This window comes from Tripterygium wilfordii, chromosome 16 (assembly GCF_013401445.1).
Source record: "Tripterygium wilfordii isolate XIE 37 chromosome 16, ASM1340144v1, whole genome shotgun sequence".
Classification (NCBI taxonomy): Eukaryota; Viridiplantae; Streptophyta; class Magnoliopsida; order Celastrales; family Celastraceae; genus Tripterygium; species Tripterygium wilfordii.
In genome coordinates this window covers 3,334,345-3,356,432 of record NC_052247.1, presented here as the reverse complement: position 1 = coordinate 3,356,432, position 22,088 = coordinate 3,334,345, and the positions used below count along the sequence as shown (strand labels likewise).

General features: G+C 37.5%; 3 protein-coding genes across 7 annotated transcripts in view; all 3 read left to right on the top strand.

Annotated features, from left to right (window-relative positions):
* The first annotated feature begins 403 nt into the window (after positions 1-403).
* On the top strand, positions 404-21,213 carry LOC119980547 (terpene synthase 10-like). 2 transcript variants are annotated; one of them, XM_038823283.1, is made up of 8 exons: positions 404-662; positions 933-1,191; positions 1,559-1,808; positions 19,380-19,520; positions 19,603-19,821; positions 20,074-20,212; positions 20,303-20,551; positions 20,787-21,213. In XM_038823283.1, exons 1-8 carry the CDS (start codon positions 438-440, stop codon positions 21,066-21,068), a joined length of 1,764 nt encoding a protein of 587 aa, XP_038679211.1. In that variant the 5' UTR covers positions 404-437; the 3' UTR covers positions 21,069-21,213. The 2 variants fall into 2 exon arrangements, with proteins under 2 accessions (XP_038679211.1, XP_038679210.1); XM_038823282.1 differs by lacking the exons at positions 19,380-19,520; positions 19,603-19,821; positions 20,074-20,212; positions 20,303-20,551; positions 20,787-21,213 and adding exons at positions 2,032-2,250; positions 2,503-2,641; positions 2,732-2,980; positions 3,216-3,627 and having other exon boundaries at positions 1,559-1,949.
* LOC119980549 ((R)-limonene synthase 1, chloroplastic-like) lies at positions 4,851-9,963 on the top strand. 3 transcript variants are annotated; one of them, XM_038823288.1, is made up of 7 exons: positions 4,851-5,042; positions 7,722-7,980; positions 8,064-8,436; positions 8,519-8,737; positions 8,948-9,086; positions 9,169-9,417; positions 9,650-9,963. In XM_038823288.1, the coding sequence occupies exons 1-7, from the start codon at positions 4,962-4,964 to the stop codon at positions 9,929-9,931; spliced, it is 1,602 nt and encodes a 533-aa protein (XP_038679216.1). In that variant the 5' UTR covers positions 4,851-4,961; the 3' UTR covers positions 9,932-9,963. The 3 variants fall into 3 exon arrangements, with proteins under 3 accessions (XP_038679216.1, XP_038679217.1, XP_038679215.1); XM_038823289.1 differs by lacking the exon at positions 4,851-5,042 and adding an exon at positions 7,010-7,615 and having other exon boundaries at positions 9,169-9,451; positions 9,650-9,782; XM_038823287.1 differs by lacking the exon at positions 4,851-5,042 and adding an exon at positions 7,054-7,615.
* The window catches only part of LOC119980546 (protein CASP-like), a 29,347-nt gene continuing 18,565 nt past the window's right edge, over positions 11,307-22,088 (top strand). For both annotated transcript variants that reach the window (XR_005463894.1, XM_038823279.1), the window contains exons 1-11: positions 11,307-11,527; positions 12,791-12,901; positions 13,152-13,330; positions 14,261-14,410; positions 16,518-16,606; positions 16,796-16,905; positions 17,200-17,294; positions 17,592-17,647; positions 17,931-18,096; positions 18,533-18,625; positions 19,251-19,379. Coding sequence is in view for 1 of the 2 variants with exons in the window: in XM_038823279.1 (XP_038679207.1) it covers positions 11,443-11,527; positions 12,791-12,901; positions 13,152-13,330; positions 14,261-14,410; positions 16,518-16,606; positions 16,796-16,905; positions 17,200-17,294; positions 17,592-17,647; positions 17,931-18,096; positions 18,533-18,625; positions 19,251-19,379 (1,263 nt within the window). In the remaining variant the exon portion in view is untranslated. The remainder of the gene's footprint in view (positions 11,528-12,790; positions 12,902-13,151; positions 13,331-14,260; positions 14,411-16,517; positions 16,607-16,795; positions 16,906-17,199; positions 17,295-17,591; positions 17,648-17,930; positions 18,097-18,532; positions 18,626-19,250; positions 19,380-22,088) is intronic.

The following is a 22,088-nucleotide window of genomic DNA, read 5'->3' as shown; positions in this document are numbered from 1 at the left end:
AAACCCAAATTCCATAGATATTTTTCATCTCGAGTTACATTTGCGGATCTAAAAAATAAATTGAGATGCTTGGTTAGTGGCGGAGATAGAAATTTATAGGAAGGAGGATAAAAGTTGACGGGATTTGATGGCAGTGGTCTCGAAATTTTTTTAGGGCTATCTATCATTCTATTGAAAGTGACCGATAATAAGTAAATATTTAGATAGTTATCAAACTAAATACATATCTATATTGGCTGCCCCCGGACCTCGCAAAAAAATAGATTAATGTAATATTATTTTAAGATTAGTCTACCCCAACATTAGTTCCCGTATTTGTCAGTGGTTGGGTGGGTGTGTGATTATCTCTATATAGATACTTGATCATGTTATCATAGCACTCGATAAAGACACACAACTTCCATTGTCAACTCAAGCATCACTCACTCACAAGTCCTATGGCAGCTTCTTGCTTTGTTACATCAACTGTGTTCTTCCCTTCCCAAATCAACAACAATCGCTATACTTCAACTACTCACAGTACCCGAGTCTTTTGCAAGATTACAAAGACAAAAGCAAAACAACATTGTGATGATTCAAAGGTTGTGGTAAGGAGATCAGCAGACTACCAACCCAGCGTCTGGGATGACAATTACTTACAATCATTGAACAATGACTTTATGGTAACTGGTTGCTTTTCTTTTCGGAAATGATATATATCCATGGAGTTTTTCATATATAACTGTCCATGATCTTGTGACAGTTACATTGTTTTAACACATTCTCTTATTACATTGTTTCTGACTAACAAGATCTCTTATTACATTTTGTTGCACATAACACAATCTCTTATGGATGATTTCATTATGGATACGTAACGTTGCCGTTTTCTTTTTCATTGCTAACTTGTAGGTTTTAGTTTATTAAGTCCTGAAGCTCATCTGGTGGTGCAGGGAGAGGCACACAAAAGAAGAGTTGAGAATCTGAAAGGAAAAGCAAGAATTTTGCTGAATAATGCAGGGGGCCCGTCGCATCAATTGGAACTTATTGACACTTTACAAAGGCTTGGATTGGGTTATAATTTCAAATTGGAGATAGAGACCATACTACATAACATCTACTCTAAAACTAAGACCAATCATCTTGGAAATCTCTATGTCACTGCTATTCAATTTAGACTCCTCAGAGAACATGGATATCATGTTCCCCAAGGTTTTCAATTGAAGCTTAATTTATTTCCTATTTAAAGCTTCCCTTTTTCTTGATAATGAGATAGCTGAGTGCAACGACGGGTAGTTGGCCGAGATGGTGAATTTGATCACAGTAACTCTTAGCGTAAGCGGGAGATTGTGAATTCAAGTCCCATGGGTATTTTTCATCATCACAATTTGTGAGATGTGCCACCCTACGTAAACTCTCACACTGGGTCTCGGCCTAGATCTCCACTGGTCCATGGGAATTGCGAGGTCTTCCATGTGACCCAAGTTTACCAACCAATTGTCCAGTGGGCAGCTGGATGGATTCCACGTTATCAAAAAAAAAAGAGATAACTGAGTGCTTTTGGCTTAATTGATTGCAGAGGTATTTGAGAATTTCAAGGACGAAACAGGCGATTTCAAGGAATGTGTTGGTGGCGATGATGTAAGGGGAATTTTGAGCTTATATGAAGCATCATATTACTCTGTAGAAGGGGAGAGTATTATGGAGGAAGCATGGGACTTTGCTACTAGACATCTCAAAAAACTAGATGATGAGAGAGTACTAGATGGCCGCGATCCGATTCTGGCAATGCAGGTAAGGCATGCCTTGGAGCTTCCACTACACTGGAGGCGAACAAGATTTGAGGCAAGGTGGTTCATAGACTTGTATGAGAAAACAAATGACATGAACCCAATGTTGCTAGAGCTTGCGAAGTTGGACTTCAACATTTTGCAAGGCATGTACAAGGAGGAACTCAAGGACCTCTCAAGGTATGTAAGCACCTCCTTTGTTAGTGAAGATAAGAAATTGGTTTGAAGCTAACTGATGATCTTACTTGTTTAAATGAATTAGGTGGTGGAAGAATTGTGGTTTGGTAGAGAAATTGAGTTTTGCGAGGGACCGGTTGGTCGCATCGCACTTGTGGGCAATTGGGATTGCTGATGAGCCTCAGTTTGCAAACTGTAGGAAAGTGATTACAAAGGTGATTGCACTAATCACAGTGATTGATGATGTTTATGATGTCTATGGTACCTTGGATGAACTCAAACTCTTCACGGATGTTGTTGAAAGGTTCGTCTTCACGCTTCAGATCACAGCATTAGGGATTCCAACAGTTGGTATCCCAGTTATCCCAGCTATTGAGTTGTACGCACATGATTTTATATGCATCATGTGGGACATGCGGAGTCCAAGGATTTACTTGGATCTCGTGCGTCCAACTCAACAGTTAGATAAATGAGATACAAACTGACAAGATCTTTTATCATTTTCGATTAATTACCGACGCTAACATTGTATGGTTTGGTTGCTGTCTACGTGCAGGTGGGACATTAATGCAATAAAACAGCTCCCTGACTACCTCAAAATATGTTTCTTTGCCCTTTTCAACACTGTCAATGAAATGGCTTTCGATATTCTGAAAGAACATGGCCTTGATGTCTTGCCTAACCTAAAGAAAGCAGTATGTAACTATGTATATATAGTTTGGCTGCATATTACATATCCTCTCTTAGTGTTCTATCACAGACTGTATAATTTGGCTGTATGACAGTGGATAGATTTAATGAATGCATACTTGGTAGAGGCAGAATGGTTTCATGGCGGATACAAGCCAACACTGGAAGAATACATGAACAATGGAGTCTTTTCAATCACTGGACCTTCAATCACTTCTCATGGATATCTCTTTTCAGCAAAACCCATACGAGAGACCGATTTGAATTTCCTCGAAAACGATCCAGATTTTGTTCGCCATTTTTCTTGTATCTTTCGGCTTCAAGATGATTTGGGAACTTCATCAGTATGGACTTTATTCTTAATCAAATATGTCAAATGTATGTCACGAGATCTCAACAGTTGATATCTCAGTTATCCATGCAGGGTTGAGTTGGATGCATAGGATTCAAGTGAGTTCGTAAGCTCCACGTATTCGACATGAAATCTTGTGCATACAACTGAACAGCTAGGATAACTGAGATACCAAGTCGTTGGAATCTCTATCATAACTAATTATTAATTTTATGCGGATTTTTTAGGATGAACTGCAGAGAGGCGATGTCCCGAAATCGATCCAATGCTACATGAATGAAACTGGTGCATGCGAGGAGGACGCCCGCAAATACATTAAGGAGTTGATGAGAAAGACATGGAAGAAGACCAATGCTGTAGACTGTGTATTACCTCAATCTGCCATTGTTGTAATGTCAAATCTTGCCAGAACCTCCCATTGTATGTATAGGTATGGTGATGGTCACGGCGTTGAAGACCATGTGTCCAAGACTCGAGCCTGTTCAATGCTTTTTGAGCCAATTCATTAGTAGTTTAGTACTTTTGGGGGGTCCATCTTGGGTTGCCACTAGATTTCAGTTTTCTTCTGTGGTGGTTTTTGTGTACATTTTCTGTTTCTGTTAGAGACAGAGAAATCAGTGCATTATTTTCGTTGGTACTACATCATTTTGTTACGAGGAAAATATCCATTAGTACATTTTTTGGCAAAACACTGTTTGGTTTAGATGATCGAATTTTTTTGACCGGATTAAATCAACTTTGGACATAAGTTATATGTCCGAAATCCGGGTTCAAACACAAAAATTTTGTCTAGTTTAAAAACGGGTCTAGGTCTGAACATAAAAATCTTGTTCCGTTTACTTGTCCGAATTTAGATTAATCCGGGTTTTGTCAATTAAGTACGTCCAAAATCTAATTCGGATTAGGGTCTTAACATGTAAATATTTATTAAACGCGTGATGTTGTCCAATTCGAAATCGACCCGAAACAGATTTTTTGCATTAGTACATTTTTTGGGTCTTTCTTGGTTTTCGATACATTATCGTTAGAAATCAAGGTACCCCGCCATCTTTTTTTTTTTTTGATTGGCAACACAACAGGAAAATATATATAGAGAAACACAAAACCAAGTACAATAGGGCATCAAAGGATGGCCATGACAGAGAAAAAAAGAAAAGAAAAGAGATGATGAAGCCACAAGTGTACCATCATATAAACTGTACTGGCAGCATACTAGGTAAGACTTTGGAGCTCCTTCCAGGGGACTAGCAGTGCTATGGAGCTGCTGGGGGTGCTGAAACGATATGACATTGGGTTAGGATACCCCGCCATCTTGTTATGAGAAAAATATCCACCAATCCGACCATCTTCAGAAAAATCTTCGTGGCCACGCGTGGAGATTTGTCCCAACTTACCTTCTCGTCATGTGGACCCGATAGCTTGAATTTAGATTATATTGAATGTTCAAATGATTAACTTGTATGATGAGATTCTCGGTTAAACAAAATTTTGAATTTTTTGTTAATACTACATCATATATTTTCATGTAATGTAATGAATGAGAATCAGTCTTGATAAATAGCTATATATATATATATATAATTGAAAAAAAACTCTAAGTTTTGAAAAAAAAATAATTTTTGGCAAATAAACCTTGACAAAAAGTTTAGGAATGAAGATTCAAGAAAATAAGCAAATGAGGCAACTTTATTGATGCCATTTTTTTGCAGCAGTGGCTTTAGCGGTTCAATTTTCAAAGTTGGGCGGGCCTGGTTAAGTGCTCAAGATTGGGCTGGCCCATAACAGAGGCCCAATGACTCAGCTAGTAGCCTAGTAGCCTACTACTGTACAATAAGAACCTCGAAGACCAAACAGTTGCCAAACCCCTCGCGTTCTAACTTTCCAAAATTACACTGTTAGCGCGCTGAATTTCTGGAATCTATTTGAAAACCAGAGAGAGATAGAGAGAGATCCGGATTCGCGATCCAATATGGATGCCTCGCAAGGTGGATCAGAGCGAGATAAATCAAAACCCTCCTCTTCTTCGATCTCCATCATTTCCAATTTCTGGAAAGGTACAGCTCGATCTCATCAACTCATAATTTTTTTTCTTTTACTTTTTTGACCTGTTTGTTTTATCCATGTTGAATTGTATAATTATTTCCTTAGTTACTTAGGTTTTGAATTTAGGTTGAATGGATTAATCAACGTCATTCTCGAATTAATTGGTTTAAATTTAAGCATTTGCTAAGCAATTTGCATTTTCAGTATAATTTGAAGAGCAACTACTCTCAGGCTTCGAACATTGTATGATTAAGGATACTATCACGAAAGCAGTGAGAATTTATTCATTGGATATACTTTGATTACTTGCGGAAGGCCAAATTAGAGCCCTAGGGATTTTTCTATTCTGGCCCTTCAAATGGATCTTGATGTTTTGAAGTGGTTGAAAAGCCTGCAATTGTTGAGCGCAATTAGGGTGATTTATTCAAGGGAAATAGTCATTCAACCAAGTACAGTGTGAATATTTATTTGCAACTTTTTTTGTTTAAGTTTGACCTTGTGGGCTAGTGATAGAGGTCACAAGTTCAATTCTTGAAAATAACTTCTCCACATATTATGTGGGGGTAAGGTTTGCCTACATTTTGTAGTCTCCGACCCCACCCGCTGCGGGAGCCTTGCGCTGAGAGTTTACCTTTTTTTACCTTGTTCAATTTCAGGGTCTCTTGCATATGTAGATTTTTCTGTGTTGAAACCAGTTACTAATTGAAGATAAGTAGCAAGGATAAAGACTTGGATGATGATGATGATGAAACCAAATATGTTTTCTTATAAATGTGATACTACTTGAACAATGCATTTATTTTAGAAATATTTGCTACAATGTTGTCACTAGGTGACCAGGCGTGCGCCTAGGCACGCCGGGGGAGTCGAGGCGCACCCTGGCTGCCTTGCCTAGCCTTAATAGCTTGTCTTTAGACAGGAGGGGCCTAGGCGCACGGCTCAGACCAGGCGCAGTCGAGTCGGGCGTGCGCCTAGGCTAAAAACAAGTAAATTGAGTGTTTTTTTAAAGTTTTTTTTTATTCTGTTTTAAAGAGATATTTTTTAAAACTTCATTTTATTTTTGACACAGATATCAAATTGTCCAAGGCATTAAAAATACAGGTCTCAAAAGCTTCAGTTGTCTAGAAATACAAGTGTCAAAAGCTTAATCTAGCTGTTAAAAGCATATGAATTTTACATTACTTCTTGAAAACAATCTCTACTATGACATGTATTTTTGAGTGGCTAATTTATTGGCATGTCTCCACAAAAGTATTAAAAGTAATAAACTAATATGTGATTATTATATTATAAACTTATATATATTTATTGACATATCTCTATATATATATATATATTTATATTTAAAGAAAAAATGCGCCTAGCTTCGGTAAGGCGTGCGCCTTGCGCCTCAGGCGTTTGATGGGTCATGCGCCTATGGCCTTTAACAACACTGATTTGCTAATGAAACATTGGGAGACAGATATGTATTCGCTATTAGTCAGCTCAACTCTGTGAACATTTACAACATTTCTATTCAAAAACAACTCCATTAGTATCTCTATCCTAAATCTCTACAACATTATAATATTACTTGTTTATATTAAAAATTCATAGAATTGCTTGCCCGCCACTTTTTATGCATTATTTTCGTTGATACCCCACCATTTTGTTCCGAGGAAAATTTCCACCAACATGATCATCTTCGTCGTGCTAAAGTTTCGAATGTTTACAACACCATATATTTTCATGAAATAAATAGAAAAAAAAAATCATAAATCGTTATAAAAGAACATTTATTTTCGCAATTACACCTTGGAAAAACGTGTAGGAAAAAAAAGTTTTTATTAAGATTTAAGAAAATTAAGCAAAATGGGCCAACAATATTGATGCAATATTTTGTAGGAGACTAGCATTGAATTAGACTTTCAAAATGTTCAAGATACATCTATCCCCGGATTTAGTACATTGATAAATAGAGTACAAGATAGAGTACACTAAGGTGACACAGTACCCAAACTCCACAGATACTTTTCATTTCAAGATAGTTGAGTGGGTAGTATGTAATTATCTATATATTGACTAAAGAGGGTTGTGTAGTAAACTCAAGCCCACAAATGATCAAAAGAAGTCCAACTATATTATGTAAAATATCTCCAACGGCTGCTGATGAGTCTCTGCCATGACAAGACTGCACTTTTGTACTTGTTGTTTATAGCCGTTGGATGGTTCCTTCTTCTGTGTATATATACTAGCTTGTAACTTCTGCTTTAATTTAATGAGAATATAGTCTTAAGAACTTCTTTATAGACAATAGTTCCTGTTGTGGTAGCACTTGACAAAGACACAAAACTTCCATTGTCAAATAAAGTATCACTCAACAAGTCCTATGGCTTGTTGCCTTCTTACATCAACTCTATTTTTCCCTTCCCAAAACAACAACAATCGCTATGCTACAACTACTCATCGTACCCGAGTCTTTTGCAATATTACAAAAACAAAACAACATTGTGATGATTCAATGGCTGTGGTAAGGAGATCAGCAGATTACCAACCTAGTGTTTGGGACTACGATTACTTACAATCGTTGAACAATGACTTCACGGTAACTGGTTGATTTTCTTTTGCTTTGCTAACTGGTAGGTTTTAGTTTATTAAGTTTTGATGATATATTATTGTTGATCTCTAATCCTGTGGCTCATCTGGTGCAGGGAGAGGTACACACAAGAAGAGTTGAGAAACTGAAAGGAAAGGCAAGAATTTTGCTAAATAATGCAGGGGACCCTTTGCATCAATTGGAACTTATTGACACTTTACAAAGGCTTGGATTGGGTTATAATTTCAAATTGGAGATAGAGACCATACTACATAATATCTACTCTAAAACTAAGACCAATGATCTTGGAAATCTGTATGCTACTGCTCTTCAATTTAGACTCCTCAGACAACATGGATATCATGTTCCCCAAGGTTTTCATTTGAAGCTTAATTAATTTCCCATATTCTCTAATTTCAATGAGATAACTGAGTGCTTTTGGCTTAATTGACTGCAGAGGTATTTGAGAATTTCAAGGAATGTGTTAGTGGTGGTGATGATATTAAGGGAGTTTTGAGCTTATATGAAGCATCATATTACTCTGTAGAAGGGGAGAGTATTATGGAGGAAGCATGGGACTTTGCTACTAGACATCTCAAAAAACTAGATGATGAGACAGTACTAGAAGGCCGCGATCCAATTCTGGCAATGCAGGTAAGACATGCCTTGGAGCTTCCACTCCACTGGAGGGTAACAAGATTTGAGGCAAGGTGGTTCATAGACTTGTATGAGAAAACAAATGACATGAACCCAATCTTGCTAGAGCTTGCAAAGTTGGACTTCAACATTTTGCAAGGCGTGTACAAGGAGGAACTCAAGGACCTCTCAAGGTATGTAAGCACCTCCTGTGGTAGTGAAGATAAGAAATTGGTTTGAAGCTAATTGATGATCTTACTTGTTTAAATGAATTAGGTGGTGGAAGAATTGTGGTTTGGTAGAGAATTTGAGTTTCGCGAGGGACCGGTTGGTGGCATCGCACTTGTGGGCAATTGGGGTTGCTGATGAACCTCAGTTTGCAAACTGTAGGAAAGTGATTACAAAGGTGGTCGCACTAATGACAGTGATTGATGATGTTTATGATGTCTATGGTACCTTGGATGAACTCAAACTCTTCACGGATGCTGTTGAAAGGTTCGTCTTTTGTTAACATATATGGATAAATCTAGTTCATTACCATCATTAACTCGTTTTTCTGGAGGAGAACATCTCATAGTAACTCCGCAATTAAGCGTGATTCTGCGAGAAGGTAAAGTCGTGCAGTCCCGATTTATCCACGGGAACCGGACATTAATATCTGTTAATTACTGACATTAACATTGTATGGTTTGGATGCAAGTGCAGGTGGGACATTAATGCAATAAAACAGCTCCCTGACTACATCAAAGTATGTTTCTTTGCCCTTTTTAACACTGTCAATGAAATGGCTTTCGACATTCTCAAAGAACATGGCCTCGATGTTTTGCCCAACCTAAAGAAAGCAGTATGTAGTTAGTTTGGTTGCATATTGCGTATCTTCTTTTAGTGTTCTAGCACAGACTATATATAATTTGGCTGTGTGGCAGTGGATAAGTGCAACCAACGCGTTCTTGGTAGAGGCAGAATGGTTTCATAGCAGATACAAGCCAACACTAGAAGAATACATGAACAATGCATTCACAACCATCGGTGGACCTTCAGTCATTGCTCATGGATATCTCTTTGCACCAAACCCCATACGAGAGACCGAGCTGAATTTCCTGGAAAACGATCCAGATTTAGTCCGATATCTTTCTTCTATTTTTCGACTTCAAGATGATTTGGGAACTTCATCAGTATGGACCTTATTCTTAATCAAATATGTCAAATGTATGTCATGAGATCGTAGCAGTTGGTGTTCCCAGTTATCCCAAATGCTGAATTGGATGCACATGATTTAAGTGAATTCGTGGGATCCACTTGTCCCACATGAAATTTGTGCGTACAATTCAGCAGTTAGAATAACTGAAATACCAGCTTTTGGGATCCCTATCATTTCTGATTAATAATTTTATGTGGAATTTTTAGGACGAACTAAAGAGAGGCGACGTCCCGAAATCGATCCAATGCTACATGAATGAAACTGGTGCATGCGAGGAGGATGCCCGCAGATACATTAAGGAGTTGATGAGAAAGACATGGAAGAAAGCCAATGCTGTAGATTGTGTATTGCCTCAATCTGCCATTGATGTAATATCAAATCTTGCCAGAACCTCCCACTGTATGTATCGGTATGGTGATGGTCACAGCATTGAAAACCATGAGTCCAAGACTCGAGCCTTGTCCATGCTTTTTGAGCCAATTCATTAGTGCATTTTAGTGTCCATTTGCGATTGCCTTTAGATTTCACTTTTCTTCTGTCGTGGATTGTTGTGGACAGTTTCTTTTGTATGGGTTGTAAAGTGTCCTTCAAGGACTTTATACAAAGTGCCCTTGAGGCACTTTATACAAAGTACCCTTCAGGCACTTTATACAAAAACGATGGTGGAATGTAGGTCTATATTTGTGTCTTTAATCGAAAAATGAAGGGGGAATTTTATGCAGGTGCAGAAGCTAACTGGTGGTGGGTCCACCCGTTGCATGATTTAAATATGGTGGGACTGGAAACTGAGTTTTATTTATTTTTTATTTTTTTTACCAATATAACATTTTTGGTGTAATTAAATACCGGTATAACACTAGGTTTTAATTTAGCATGATTAGTGTTATTGTTTTACAATCACGACAACAACAATCAAAAACCTTCGGGACAATCGTTTTTATTGCAAATGCCAACATTCCCCTAAGTCTCATAGATTTGAGTTGATTGCTCCTCTGGTATAGGATTTGAAGCACCCTTGTGTCCCTTGTGGGTGGTAACCACACTTCTTCCAAATTGGTAATTGCAATTCAGATTTGGGATTCTTTCTTTAATCTCGGCTTAATTCTTTTAGTTATGGTTTTGGTGTTGTTCAATTAGGAGAAAAACATAGGAGAATGCCCGGCAAAAAGCAAAAATAGATAGAGATCAAATTGGCGTGCTCTAAAAAAAATTGGTCATGACGATGCTAATGTCGTGATTGAAGTTCAAACACTAGTCAATGGTATGATTGTGCAAAAAACAATCATGCTATTTCTGTTGACGTGATTGTAAAAACACAAAGATAGTCACACTATTAACAATAGTAAACAAGCATCTCCAACAGTAGAAAACAAAGCAACAACCTGCATCTGCACAACAAGATACAATAAATTAATCAATTCAAGATCTCAACAATAGCCATGTTAGCCTTTCTTCTAGCCATTATGCTCCTGAACTTTCTATCATTGTAGTCTATTATGTAAGCCAATGTCTTGTCCCTTGTATGACGATGATCAAGCCACATCTTGGCATGTAGGCAGTATTAGACCCGCCAATCCCAATGATGTCCTCCACGTATAAGAGAGACACTTAGGCTCCGTTTGGATGAGCGGATAAGACTCCGTATAAGTTATAACGGTTCGGGGTTAAATATTTTATACTTATAACGGCCCCTGGCCGAGACCTAAATGCCCACATTTCACCCACAAAAACCTGGACTTGCTTGGAGTTGGCTTCAGCGGCGAATTTTCAACATTGGGCTGGCCCAAAACAGTGGCCCAATGACTCAGCTAAGCCCATGTACTGTAAAACAAGAACCTGGCTAGAAGACCAAACAGTGCCAAACCTCTCAGAGATCCAACTTACCAAGAAGCGATCACACTGTTCGCGCGCTGAATTTCACTGAAAGTCTGAAATCTATTTGCAAACAAGAGAGAATCGAAACGCATAGAGAGAGAGAGATCCGGTTTCGTGATCGAATATGGATGCCCCGCAAGGTGGATCAGAGAGGGATAAATCAAACCCCTCCTCTTCTCCTATCTCCGTCATTTCTTATTTCTGGAAAGGTACCACTCGATTTCATCAACTCATAATTTTGTTTTTATTCTATTGACCTGTTTGTTTTATTCATGTTGAATTGTTTGCTTAGTTACTCAATGTCATTCGCGAATTAATTGGATTAAATTTGTTCCTTTTTTTTTATTTACGATCTTAGGCTTGTAAGCAATTTGCATTTTCAGTATAATTTGAAGAGCAATTACTCCCAAGCTTCGAACATTGTAAAATTAAGGATACTATCATGAAAGCAGTGAGAGTTTATTCATTGAATATGCTTTGATTATTCCGGATGGGCAAATTAGAGCCCTAGGGATTTGTCTATTCTGGCCCTTCAAATGGAGCTTCATGTTTTGAAGTGGGTGAAAAGTCTGCAATTGTTGATCACAATTAGGGCGATTTCTTCAAGGGAAATGATCAGTCAACCAAGTACAGTGTGAATATTTATTTGCAACCTTTTTTGTTTAATTTTGTTGAAAATGTACCCCAATGATAGAGTTGCGGGGGTGTATTAAGTGATGCCTTTTCTGTGTTGAAACCAGTTACTAATTGAAGATCAGTTGTGAGAACATCTTTTAAGATGGTATGAGCATATTTAACGTAGAGATAGAGGTGTGGCAGTAAGGGGAATCAAGAGAATTTGTATAGAAGAGAGTAGGAAGTGAACAAGAAAACCTAACAAGACATGGCTTGAAGTAGTAAGAAAGGATATGGATTCAATAAGAATTTATGAAAGTATGATCCTAAATAGAAATGAATGGCGGAAACGAATACACATAGTGGATTCCCATTGATTTTCTCATGGGCTCATGTAGCCAACCCCAAACTTTTGGGATAAAGGCTCGGATGATGATGAAACCAGTTATGATTTCTTATAATTGCAATATTGCTTTTACAATGCATCTACTTTAGAAATATTTGCTAATGAAACATTGGGAAACAGATATGTAATTGCTATTAGTCAGCTCTACTCTTGATTGTTTAGTGTGTCAAAGTGATGAATGTTACAAAACACCACGCCAGAGAACTAAGATAAAAAATCATTCAAACTGGATTAAAATCCTTGAAAGCGAGGCAATAGCCTTGTGCAGTGCTTGTCTCATCCTTCTCAGAGGCAGATGTTTAGTTTGACTTGGCCCGCCCCCTCTGGTGGAAATGATATGTATTCATTGTATGCATTTGGGTTGACAAAATTGCCCATGTGCATCATTTTACGGACATGATTTTTTTTTCGCTGAAAATTGTTTATTAACTCTCCTGTTTGCCATTTACAGACTTTGATTTGGAGAAAGAAAAGAGTGTGCTGGATGAGCAAGGACTTAGGATAGCTGAAAACCAGGAAAATAGCCAGAAAAACCGGCGGAAACTTGCAGAGAGCACTAGAGGTAATATCAATACCAATCATATGTCCATATTTCAACCGTTATGATAATAAGATAATTTAACAATAATGAAGCTTTTAGATGTTTCTATGTTTCTGTATGGTTTTCTATATGGGCCCAGCTTTTTTGTGCAAGAGTTCGAATAATCGATTAGGGTTTTTCAGCTTCTATTTTATTTTGTATTCTATACTCAAGGATTTCTATTGGATAGATAAGATCTTATGTATTTAATTACAATGTGTTGAATGAGCAGATTTCAAGAAAGCTTCACCTGAGGAAAAGTTAAACTTGTTTAATTCTTTGCTCAAGGGTTACCAAGAAGAAGTTGATAATCTTACCAAGAGAGCGAAATTCGGGGAAAATGCTTTCCTCAATATCTATCAGAAACTTTATGAGGCTCCAGATCCTTATCCAGCTCTTGCCTCAATTGCTGTAAGTGCCAGCATGTTTGTTCAGTAGAGTAAGTTCTATGACATTTTGATTTTGTTAGTAACTTAGTATGGATCTAATTCGCATTTTTACATTAAATCCTTCTGTAATGCACACATCATAGTGTACAATAGCTACCTTGTAGGTATGATGCTTCAAAAGTGGTCTTGTTTTTCTTGGATTCTTTGCCCGAGCGTAACCATGCCATATGTGTATCTGTAACTTGAACATCAGCAAGGGTATGGCTGCTAGACACTCCAAATTAAAGTTATAGAGCTGACCCCTTGTACTGATAATTTGCTAGTGTGGACTGTGGAAGGAAAGGAATAGGATAGCCAGCCTTTGATTGTATCTTGCTTTGGTCTTAGATGGCTTAGCACTATATTTATTTTGGTTTACTAAGTACAATTTCGGGAATGCGGAGATTTTATCAACTTTATAGATATTTAGACTTGTAAATGATTATCTGTACTCGTGTTAGCACCGTGTTGTTGCTTTTCTAGTTCATTTATTTTATTTAGCTGATCAAGGAAGAAAACAGAGTGATGAGAAGGTAAACGACGTCACTTGACCATTGATCTAATAAATTTTCTACTCTATTTCTGAATTTTTGTCACATGATGTATGCTATCTTGTCAACGATCATAAATTACTTTGTCATCATACGAGACCTCAAAGCATACATTTTCTTGTGAAATCTGTAGGTCATTTAACTATGTTTACAGGACTAGAAATATTATTGTTCTGAAACTTCCAATGCCATTTTCATTTGAAGGTTTGAATGTTGATTACCTTTTAAACAGTTTTAGCAGCAGAGAAGTTCAAACATAATGTAACCATTGTTCTCTATGCACTTTTACAAGGGAAAAGTGTGCTCGTGCACTGTGTGCATGCATGTTGTGTGTGGATGATATTCACGCTTGTCTCGTGCAGGAGCAAGATCTAAAACTGTCTGAACTAGAATCCGAGAACAGGAAGATGAAACTTGAGCTGGATGAATTCAGGACAGAAGCAACTCATTTAAAGAATCAGCAAGCAACAATAAGGAGACTTGAGGAACGCAACCGCCAGTTAGAGCAGCAGGTTAGGAAACTGGTTAATGGTCAAATACTTAATATATTGTTAGACACTCTATTTCTGAGAGGATGATTGTTGCATGGTTTCTGTGGAGTTTGCTTTTCTGTTGCATCTGAACCATAAGAATGACTGCAATAATGCTTAGCTGAATTCCAGCTAGCAGTTTAGTTATCAGGGTTAGAGAATTAACCTGAGCCCTCAATAGCCCGAATCTTCCAATCTTTCGCAGCCATCTGGAATTTGTTCCAACCATGCTCCTAACATACCGAAAAACCCGCTGGTAAGCGATTCAAAAGTATGAGTGGGGGTTCATTCATGATAGAGATAAGAATGATTAGCAGCGGTCATAAGAGTAAGAATCTGCTGTTTAGTACACCCATCAATAGAACAGGGATATATCGATGTCAAAGCCATGACCTTAGGATAGCTTGTCTCCATATGCGAGATCGATAGGAACAGACTTGCTGGAAACGGCTTTTTAGGAAAAGACTCCTTTGGCCTAGGCTCACCTTCTAGCTCGCTAAGTTCTGCATAACTCTGTACGAATGCTTTATTGACGAACCTTTTAGAAGGCTTAATCGTTTTTCCCTTTCCAAACAACTTCTTTAAAACAATCTCTATCCGACCATCTTCTCACTCTGCTATGAAGAACATATCGGTCCTCTTGGGAGAGACTAGAGATTGTTCAGGCTCTTCTTACACTTATCCTAAGTAGCCTTGGATATTTGTAATGGCTTGTTGAACTTATCTTCTTTTTCTAGGAGATCAGGACCGATATGAGAGTCTATTCTTCTAAAGCAATCTTTGTCCAGTTAAGTTTTTTCTAAATGACTACATTAGCATCACGGGGAAGGCAGTCTTTTTAGGATCTAGCTTTCAGACTAAGCTAATTATGAAGTAATGCTAATAAGTTAATGGTTTGAAGAGTCTTCTTTTCCTTGCGAATCTAAAGATTCAGGGTGCGAATTGTCTGATTTTACGTGAGAATTGGCTGACCGAAACTTAACTCTTTTTTTTTTGTACCCAATATATTACTGATCGTTCCATCACTAAGAAAATATCTAATGATCTATGTAATCACTTAATTGAAGTTGAAGTTGTTTTACTGTTATTTTTGGTGACAAATTTCTATGGTATTTTTCCTATTTTACTCTTATTTTTTACATTTTTTAAAGATTTCTTTTTTTTCCCCTCCTTTTGGGGGAGGGAGGCTGGGTGGCGTTTATCAGTGATTTTGTCTTTTATTGTTTGTCGGGGGTGGGTATTCAAACCTCTGCCCTCCTTAGGCAGCGTGCTGGTGTTTATCAGAGATGATTAAAATTTCTCTTTTCCTGTTTGATCATTCAGTTTTCCGGATGATGTGTGATGATTTCGTTGTTGGACCTAGTTCTAAGTTCTAGAATTCTTATTGCATAGTTGAAGCTTGCAAAAATTTTAACATCTCCAACTACTATTGTGAAACACTCTCTTATGCTCTTGGAAGAGTATTTTTCTTTTTTTTTTATTCGATGCAAAGTTCCTGCCTTTTACACTCATCATTAATGTGTCTCGAGGTTTGTAGCTTGAGGCTTATAAGGTTGAACCTATATCCAGTCTCTCCCTTGAAAAATAATATGAATGGAATCAGAAGATAAAGAATATGGAATCAGAAAGTAATAAAATTCTGGACTATTGTATTGGTACTACCTAATTTCTAAAATTGACCTCTTTTGGGGAGAGAAAAAAGATCATGAGGAAGTGTAGATTTCAAGCGTTCATTAAAGATGCCCCTGTGCACAAGCCTCTTGCCACTAGGAAGTTTGTGCAGGTCAAGCATATGTGATATTGTTATCATATGCCCTGGTCACAATGTAACAACCTTAGCACAGTTAAGGCCAGACATATTTAAAGTTCGTTTTGATAATAATACACCAGCAAGCAGAAACCTATGTATTTTTTTCAGTTAAATCTTCACATGATTGCAACCTAGGTATCTTCTAGAATCTTCTTTTAAGGGATAAGATGATGCTTACATTCCTCAGATTTTTGCTTTAATATGTCACCTATGAGAATTGAGACATCAATCATCTTTGTAAATAGGCATTACGATGTCTATTTTCTAATACTTGTGCAGATGGAGGAAAAAGTGAAAGAAATAGTGGAGATGAAGCAACATAGTTTGGCTGAAGAGAACCAGAAAACACTAGAAGCTTTGAAAGAAAGGTAGTTTTACTGCTCTTCATGAGGTTGTAAGGCAATTCTCTGACATGTAAATGACAGTGCAACAATTATTTGAAATCCTACTTTCTTGAATGCGTATATCTTGTGTATCTTGCTGTCTACTGTCTTTTTAAACGTGTTCATTTTACCATCTTGCGACCTTTCTTTATGATTTGTCTTACAAATTTCTAGGGAGCAATCATTGCAAGATCAATTACGACATGCAAAAGATAGTGTTTCCAATATGCAGAAGTTGCATGAACTTGCACAAAGCAAGTTGTTTGAACTTCGTGCTCAATCAGGTAATTTGCTAAATCTTAGTGTTTTATATATTCTCCTCCTCCTCCTCATCAAAACTTTTCTCCATATGATTGCAAACAAAAGCTTTTGCTCTCCACCCTAAATTGTACTCATATTTTGTTCCCATTCACATTATATGCCAAGTTATCCCAGTTGGGCGATAATGATAATGGAAGAATTGGATTCCACTCTTTATCTTGCAATAATCATAATCGTGTTTGACTTCCCTCACCCCACTCTCGTTTTTTTTTTTCCTTTCCTTTTTTAGTTTCTTATCTGTGTTCTCATGATATCAGATGAAGATAGGGCTGCAAAGCAATCAGAAGTCAATCTGTTGATGGATGAAGTGGAAAGGGCTCAGACAAGGCTTCTTACTCTTGAGAGAGAAAAGGTGTGTTTCAAATTTAAGTGAGTTGTGTTCTACCCATTGTTGCCTAGAAATCCTACGCGTGAAGAGACTCTTTCCTTCGGACGTTCATTATTGTAAAGTGCTTTTATTGCTACATCAAAAACCTAGGGGAAAGAGTTGTTAGGTTATTTATTTGTTAAAGCCGGACTATGTGATGTAACTTATTTATAAAGTAGGCCATCCCTCTGATACTATGTCTAGAAAACCATTTTTCGGTGCTATATTTCTACACGTCAGTGTCTTTTCCTAGCTGAATGATTTCATTGGTTTTCTTCATAGGGACTTTTGCGCTCCCAATTACAAACGGCAAATGAAGATACTGCAAACAAGAAAAGGTTTGGTGCTTTAATTCCTTTGCTCTCCGCATGTTTGTCATATTTCAAAAGAGGTTTTGAAATTGCATGGGAAATGTATTACCAAAAAAATATGTAGGCCTTTGTGGTGAGTTGGTACTAACTTTTGTGGAGGATCTTCTTTCTTTTTATTGTTATTTTTTGTTGGTCCATTCCTATCAGCAACTCTATCATATTGTCATCGTATTTTGACTTTTCTGATCTTTCGTTATACATTCTCAGGGTAAAGGCTTTGATCTCATGGTTTTGTTGCTTGTGATTGCAGTGATAATGTAGATTCTAGTAGTATCCTTGAGAATTCTTTGAGTGCCAAAGAGAAAATAATCTCTGAGCTGAACATGGAACTCCACAATATTGAAACAACTCTATCAAATGAACGGGAACAGCATATTAACGAGATGAAAAAGTTGAATTCATTGCTGAAGGAAAAGGTATATTGATATGCATCTGTGTAGATGCATCAACACATTCCTCTTTGATTTTCTTCCTTTCTTTTTTCTTTTTTTTTTTCCTAAAAAACTTTAATGTTTATTTAGGCTCTAACAAGTTGGGGACAAGAGGTTTTGACTGTAGATTCTTTTAAGTACGAAGTGGAGTGATTAGAGTCCTTATGGGTTACTGCCTTCTGATTATGTGTCCTCGTCTTATGCAATCAGCTTATTAGGTTAGGTTTGGATGCTTTGCAGTTTAAGTTGATTATATTCTCTTTGCCTGTTAATTGGACGGGACGTTCTCCATGAACCTGCTGTTTGTGTAGAGTTGGAGTTGATTTCTCTCTTGTTACTCTATGTGTCTGTTGTGCACGGGGGCTTGCATTCATCTATTTATTTTTGACAATTTATTTGTTTTCAAAATCTGCCTGCAAAGGATGTTGCTCTTGACGAGATGAAGAAAGAAATACAAGCTAGGCCAACCACAAAATTAGTTGATGATTTGCGTAAAAAGGTGAAAATTTTGCAGGTAATACCATCTTTCTCTGGTTTTTCTGAAGTACGGTTCGAAATTTAGCATGATTAGTTTTTGTTTTAGTGACATGAAGCCGGTGAACTTACAAAGTTCAATCAAGTTTCCTGAAAAGTTGGTTTTTCTGTTTGCCTAATCTAATGTTTAGTGAAATTTTCAATAACACTGGATTTTGGTCGAATTGCATTTCAATATTTGTGTTTTCATTACTTAAGAATCCCCTGACTGCAGTATGCTGGGTCTGAATTTGTTAGAAATTTTGTGAATGAGTTGATAATTTTGATGTGGCCCTTCTTTCAATCTCAGCCACCTATTTAGCTTCTCATATAGTTGATGTTTTGCTGCTCATGGTGACTTGTTTACTTCTTAGAAATGTTTTCTGGTTGAACTGAATATGTAATCTTTAACAGCGAATTCCAGTAAATTCATATTGATAACTTTTGTCTTTTTTTAATCTTTATAATTCCTCAACGCCTATTGCTTTATTTTCATTGGTTGTGTTCTCGTGCTATCATCTTATGTGCATTTAAATTTTCATCTGCGTTTCCGCGTTTTGGGCTTTGATTTGAAGAACCTTTGTAACTAAACGTCTTAGTGAACATGCCATTGTTTTATGGTATAGGCAGTGGGTTATAATTCTATCGAGGCTGAAGATTGGGAAGTAGCTACTAGCGGGGAAGAAATGAGCAAAATGGAGTCTCTTCTTCTTGATAAAAATCGAAAAATGGAGCACGAACTGACTCAATTGGAGGCGAACAAGATTTGAGGCAAGGTGGTTCATAGACTTGTATGAGAAAACAAATGACATGAACCCAATGTTGCTAGAGCTTGCGAAGTTGGACTTCAACATTTTGCAAGGCATGTACAAGGAGGAACTCAAGGACCTCTCAAGGTATGTAAGCACCTCCTTTGTTAGTGAAGATAAGAAATTGGTTTGAAGCTAACTGATGATCTTACTTGTTTAAATGAATTAGGTGGTGGAAGAATTGTGGTTTGGTAGAGAAATTGAGTTTTGCGAGGGACCGGTTGGTCGCATCGCACTTGTGGGCAATTGGGATTGCTGATGAGCCTCAGTTTGCAAACTGTAGGAAAGTGATTACAAAGGTGATTGCACTAATCACAGTGATTGATGATGTTTATGATGTCTATGGTACCTTGGATGAACTCAAACTCTTCACGGATGTTGTTGAAAGGTTCGTCTTCACGCTTCAGATCACAGCATTAGGGATTCCAACAGTTGGTATCCCAGTTATCCCAGCTATTGAGTTGTACGCACATGATTTTATATGCATCATGTGGGACATGCGGAGTCCAAGGATTTACTTGGATCTCGTGCGTCCAACTCAACAGTTAGATAAATGAGATACAAACTGACAAGATCTTTTATCATTTTCGATTAATTACCGACGCTAACATTGTATGGTTTGGTTGCTGTCTACGTGCAGGTGGGACATTAATGCAATAAAACAGCTCCCTGACTACCTCAAAATATGTTTCTTTGCCCTTTTCAACACTGTCAATGAAATGGCTTTCGATATTCTGAAAGAACATGGCCTTGATGTCTTGCCTAACCTAAAGAAAGCAGTATGTAACTATGTATATATAGTTTGGCTGCATATTACATATCCTCTCTTAGTGTTCTATCACAGACTGTATAATTTGGCTGTATGACAGTGGATAGATTTAATGAATGCATACTTGGTAGAGGCAGAATGGTTTCATGGCGGATACAAGCCAACACTGGAAGAATACATGAACAATGGAGTCTTTTCAATCACTGGACCTTCAATCACTTCTCATGGATATCTCTTTTCAGCAAAACCCATACGAGAGACCGATTTGAATTTCCTCGAAAACGATCCAGATTTTGTTCGCCATTTTTCTTGTATCTTTCGGCTTCAAGATGATTTGGGAACTTCATCAGTATGGACTTTATTCTTAATCAAATATGTCAAATGTATGTCACGAGATCTCAACAGTTGATATCTCAGTTATCCATGCAGGGTTGAGTTGGATGCATAGGATTCAAGTGAGTTCGTAAGCTCCACGTATTCGACATGAAATCTTGTGCATACAACTGAACAGCTAGGATAACTGAGATACCAAGTCGTTGGAATCTCTATCATAACTAATTATTAATTTTATGCGGATTTTTTAGGATGAACTGCAGAGAGGCGATGTCCCGAAATCGATCCAATGCTACATGAATGAAACTGGTGCATGCGAGGAGGACGCCCGCAAATACATTAAGGAGTTGATGAGAAAGACATGGAAGAAGACCAATGCTGTAGACTGTGTATTACCTCAATCTGCCATTGTTGTAATGTCAAATCTTGCCAGAACCTCCCATTGTATGTATAGGTATGGTGATGGTCACGGCGTTGAAGACCATGTGTCCAAGACTCGAGCCTGTTCAATGCTTTTTGAGCCAATTCATTAGTAGTTTAGTACTTTTGGGGGGTCCATCTTGGGTTGCCACTAGATTTCAGTTTTCTTCTGTGGTGGTTTTTGTGTACATTTTCTGTTTCTGTTAGAGACAGAGAAATCAGTGCATTATTTTCGTTGGTACTACATCATTTTGTTACGAGGAAAATATCCATTAGTACATTTTTTGGCAAAACACTGTTTGGTTTAGATGATCGAATTTTTTTGACCGGATTAAATCAACTTTGGACATAAGTTATATGTCCGAAATCCGGGTTCAAACACAAAAATTTTGTCTAGTTTAAAAACGGGTCTAGGTCTGAACATAAAAATCTTGTTCCGTTTACTTGTCCGAATTTAGATTAATCCGGGTTTTGTCAATTAAGTACGTCCAAAATCTAATTCGGATTAGGGTCTTAACATGTAAATATTTATTAAACGCGTGATGTTGTCCAATTCGAAATCGACCCGAAACAGATTTTTTGCATTAGTACATTTTTTGGGTCTTTCTTGGTTTTCGATACATTATCGTTAGAAATCAAGGTACCCCGCCATCTTTTTTTTTTTTTGATTGGCAACACAACAGGAAAATATATATAGAGAAACACAAAACCAAGTACAATAGGGCATCAAAGGATGGCCATGACAGAGAAAAAAAGAAAAGAAAAGAGATGATGAAGCCACAAGTGTACCATCATATAAACTGTACTGGCAGCATACTAGGTAAGACTTTGGAGCTCCTTCCAGGGGACTAGCAGTGCTATGGAGCTGCTGGGGGTGCTGAAACGATATGACATTGGGTTAGGATACCCCGCCATCTTGTTATGAGAAAAATATCCACCAATCCGACCATCTTCAGAAAAATCTTCGTGGCCACGCGTGGAGATTTGTCCCAACTTACCTTCTCGTCATGTGGACCCGATAGCTTGAATTTAGATTATATTGAATGTTCAAATGATTAACTTGTATGATGAGATTCTCGGTTAAACAAAATTTTGAATTTTTTGTTAATACTACATCATATATTTTCATGTAA

What these genes read in the sequence shown, in the direction of transcription:
- LOC119980549 (XM_038823287.1), top strand. Translation starts at nt 7,400, where the DNA reads ATGGCTTGTTGCCTTCTTACATCAACTCTATTTTTCCCTTCCCAAAAC. An exon ending in CGTTGAACAATGACTTCACG is followed by an intron (nt 7,616 to 7,721) that starts GTAACTGGTTGA and finishes CATCTGGTGCAG; the next exon opens with GGAGAGGTACACACAAGAAG. An exon ending in TTCACGGATGCTGTTGAAAG is followed by an intron (nt 8,738 to 8,947) that starts GTTCGTCTTTTG and finishes ATGCAAGTGCAG; the next exon opens with GTGGGACATTAATGCAATAA.
- LOC119980547 (XM_038823283.1), top strand. Translation starts at nt 438, where the DNA reads ATGGCAGCTTCTTGCTTTGTTACATCAACTGTGTTCTTCCCTTCCCAA. An exon ending in GAGCTTCCACTACACTGGAG is followed by an intron (nt 1,809 to 19,379) that starts GCGAACAAGATT and finishes ACTCAATTGGAG; the next exon opens with GCGAACAAGATTTGAGGCAA. An exon ending in TGCCTAACCTAAAGAAAGCA is followed by an intron (nt 20,213 to 20,302) that starts GTATGTAACTAT and finishes GCTGTATGACAG; the next exon opens with TGGATAGATTTAATGAATGC.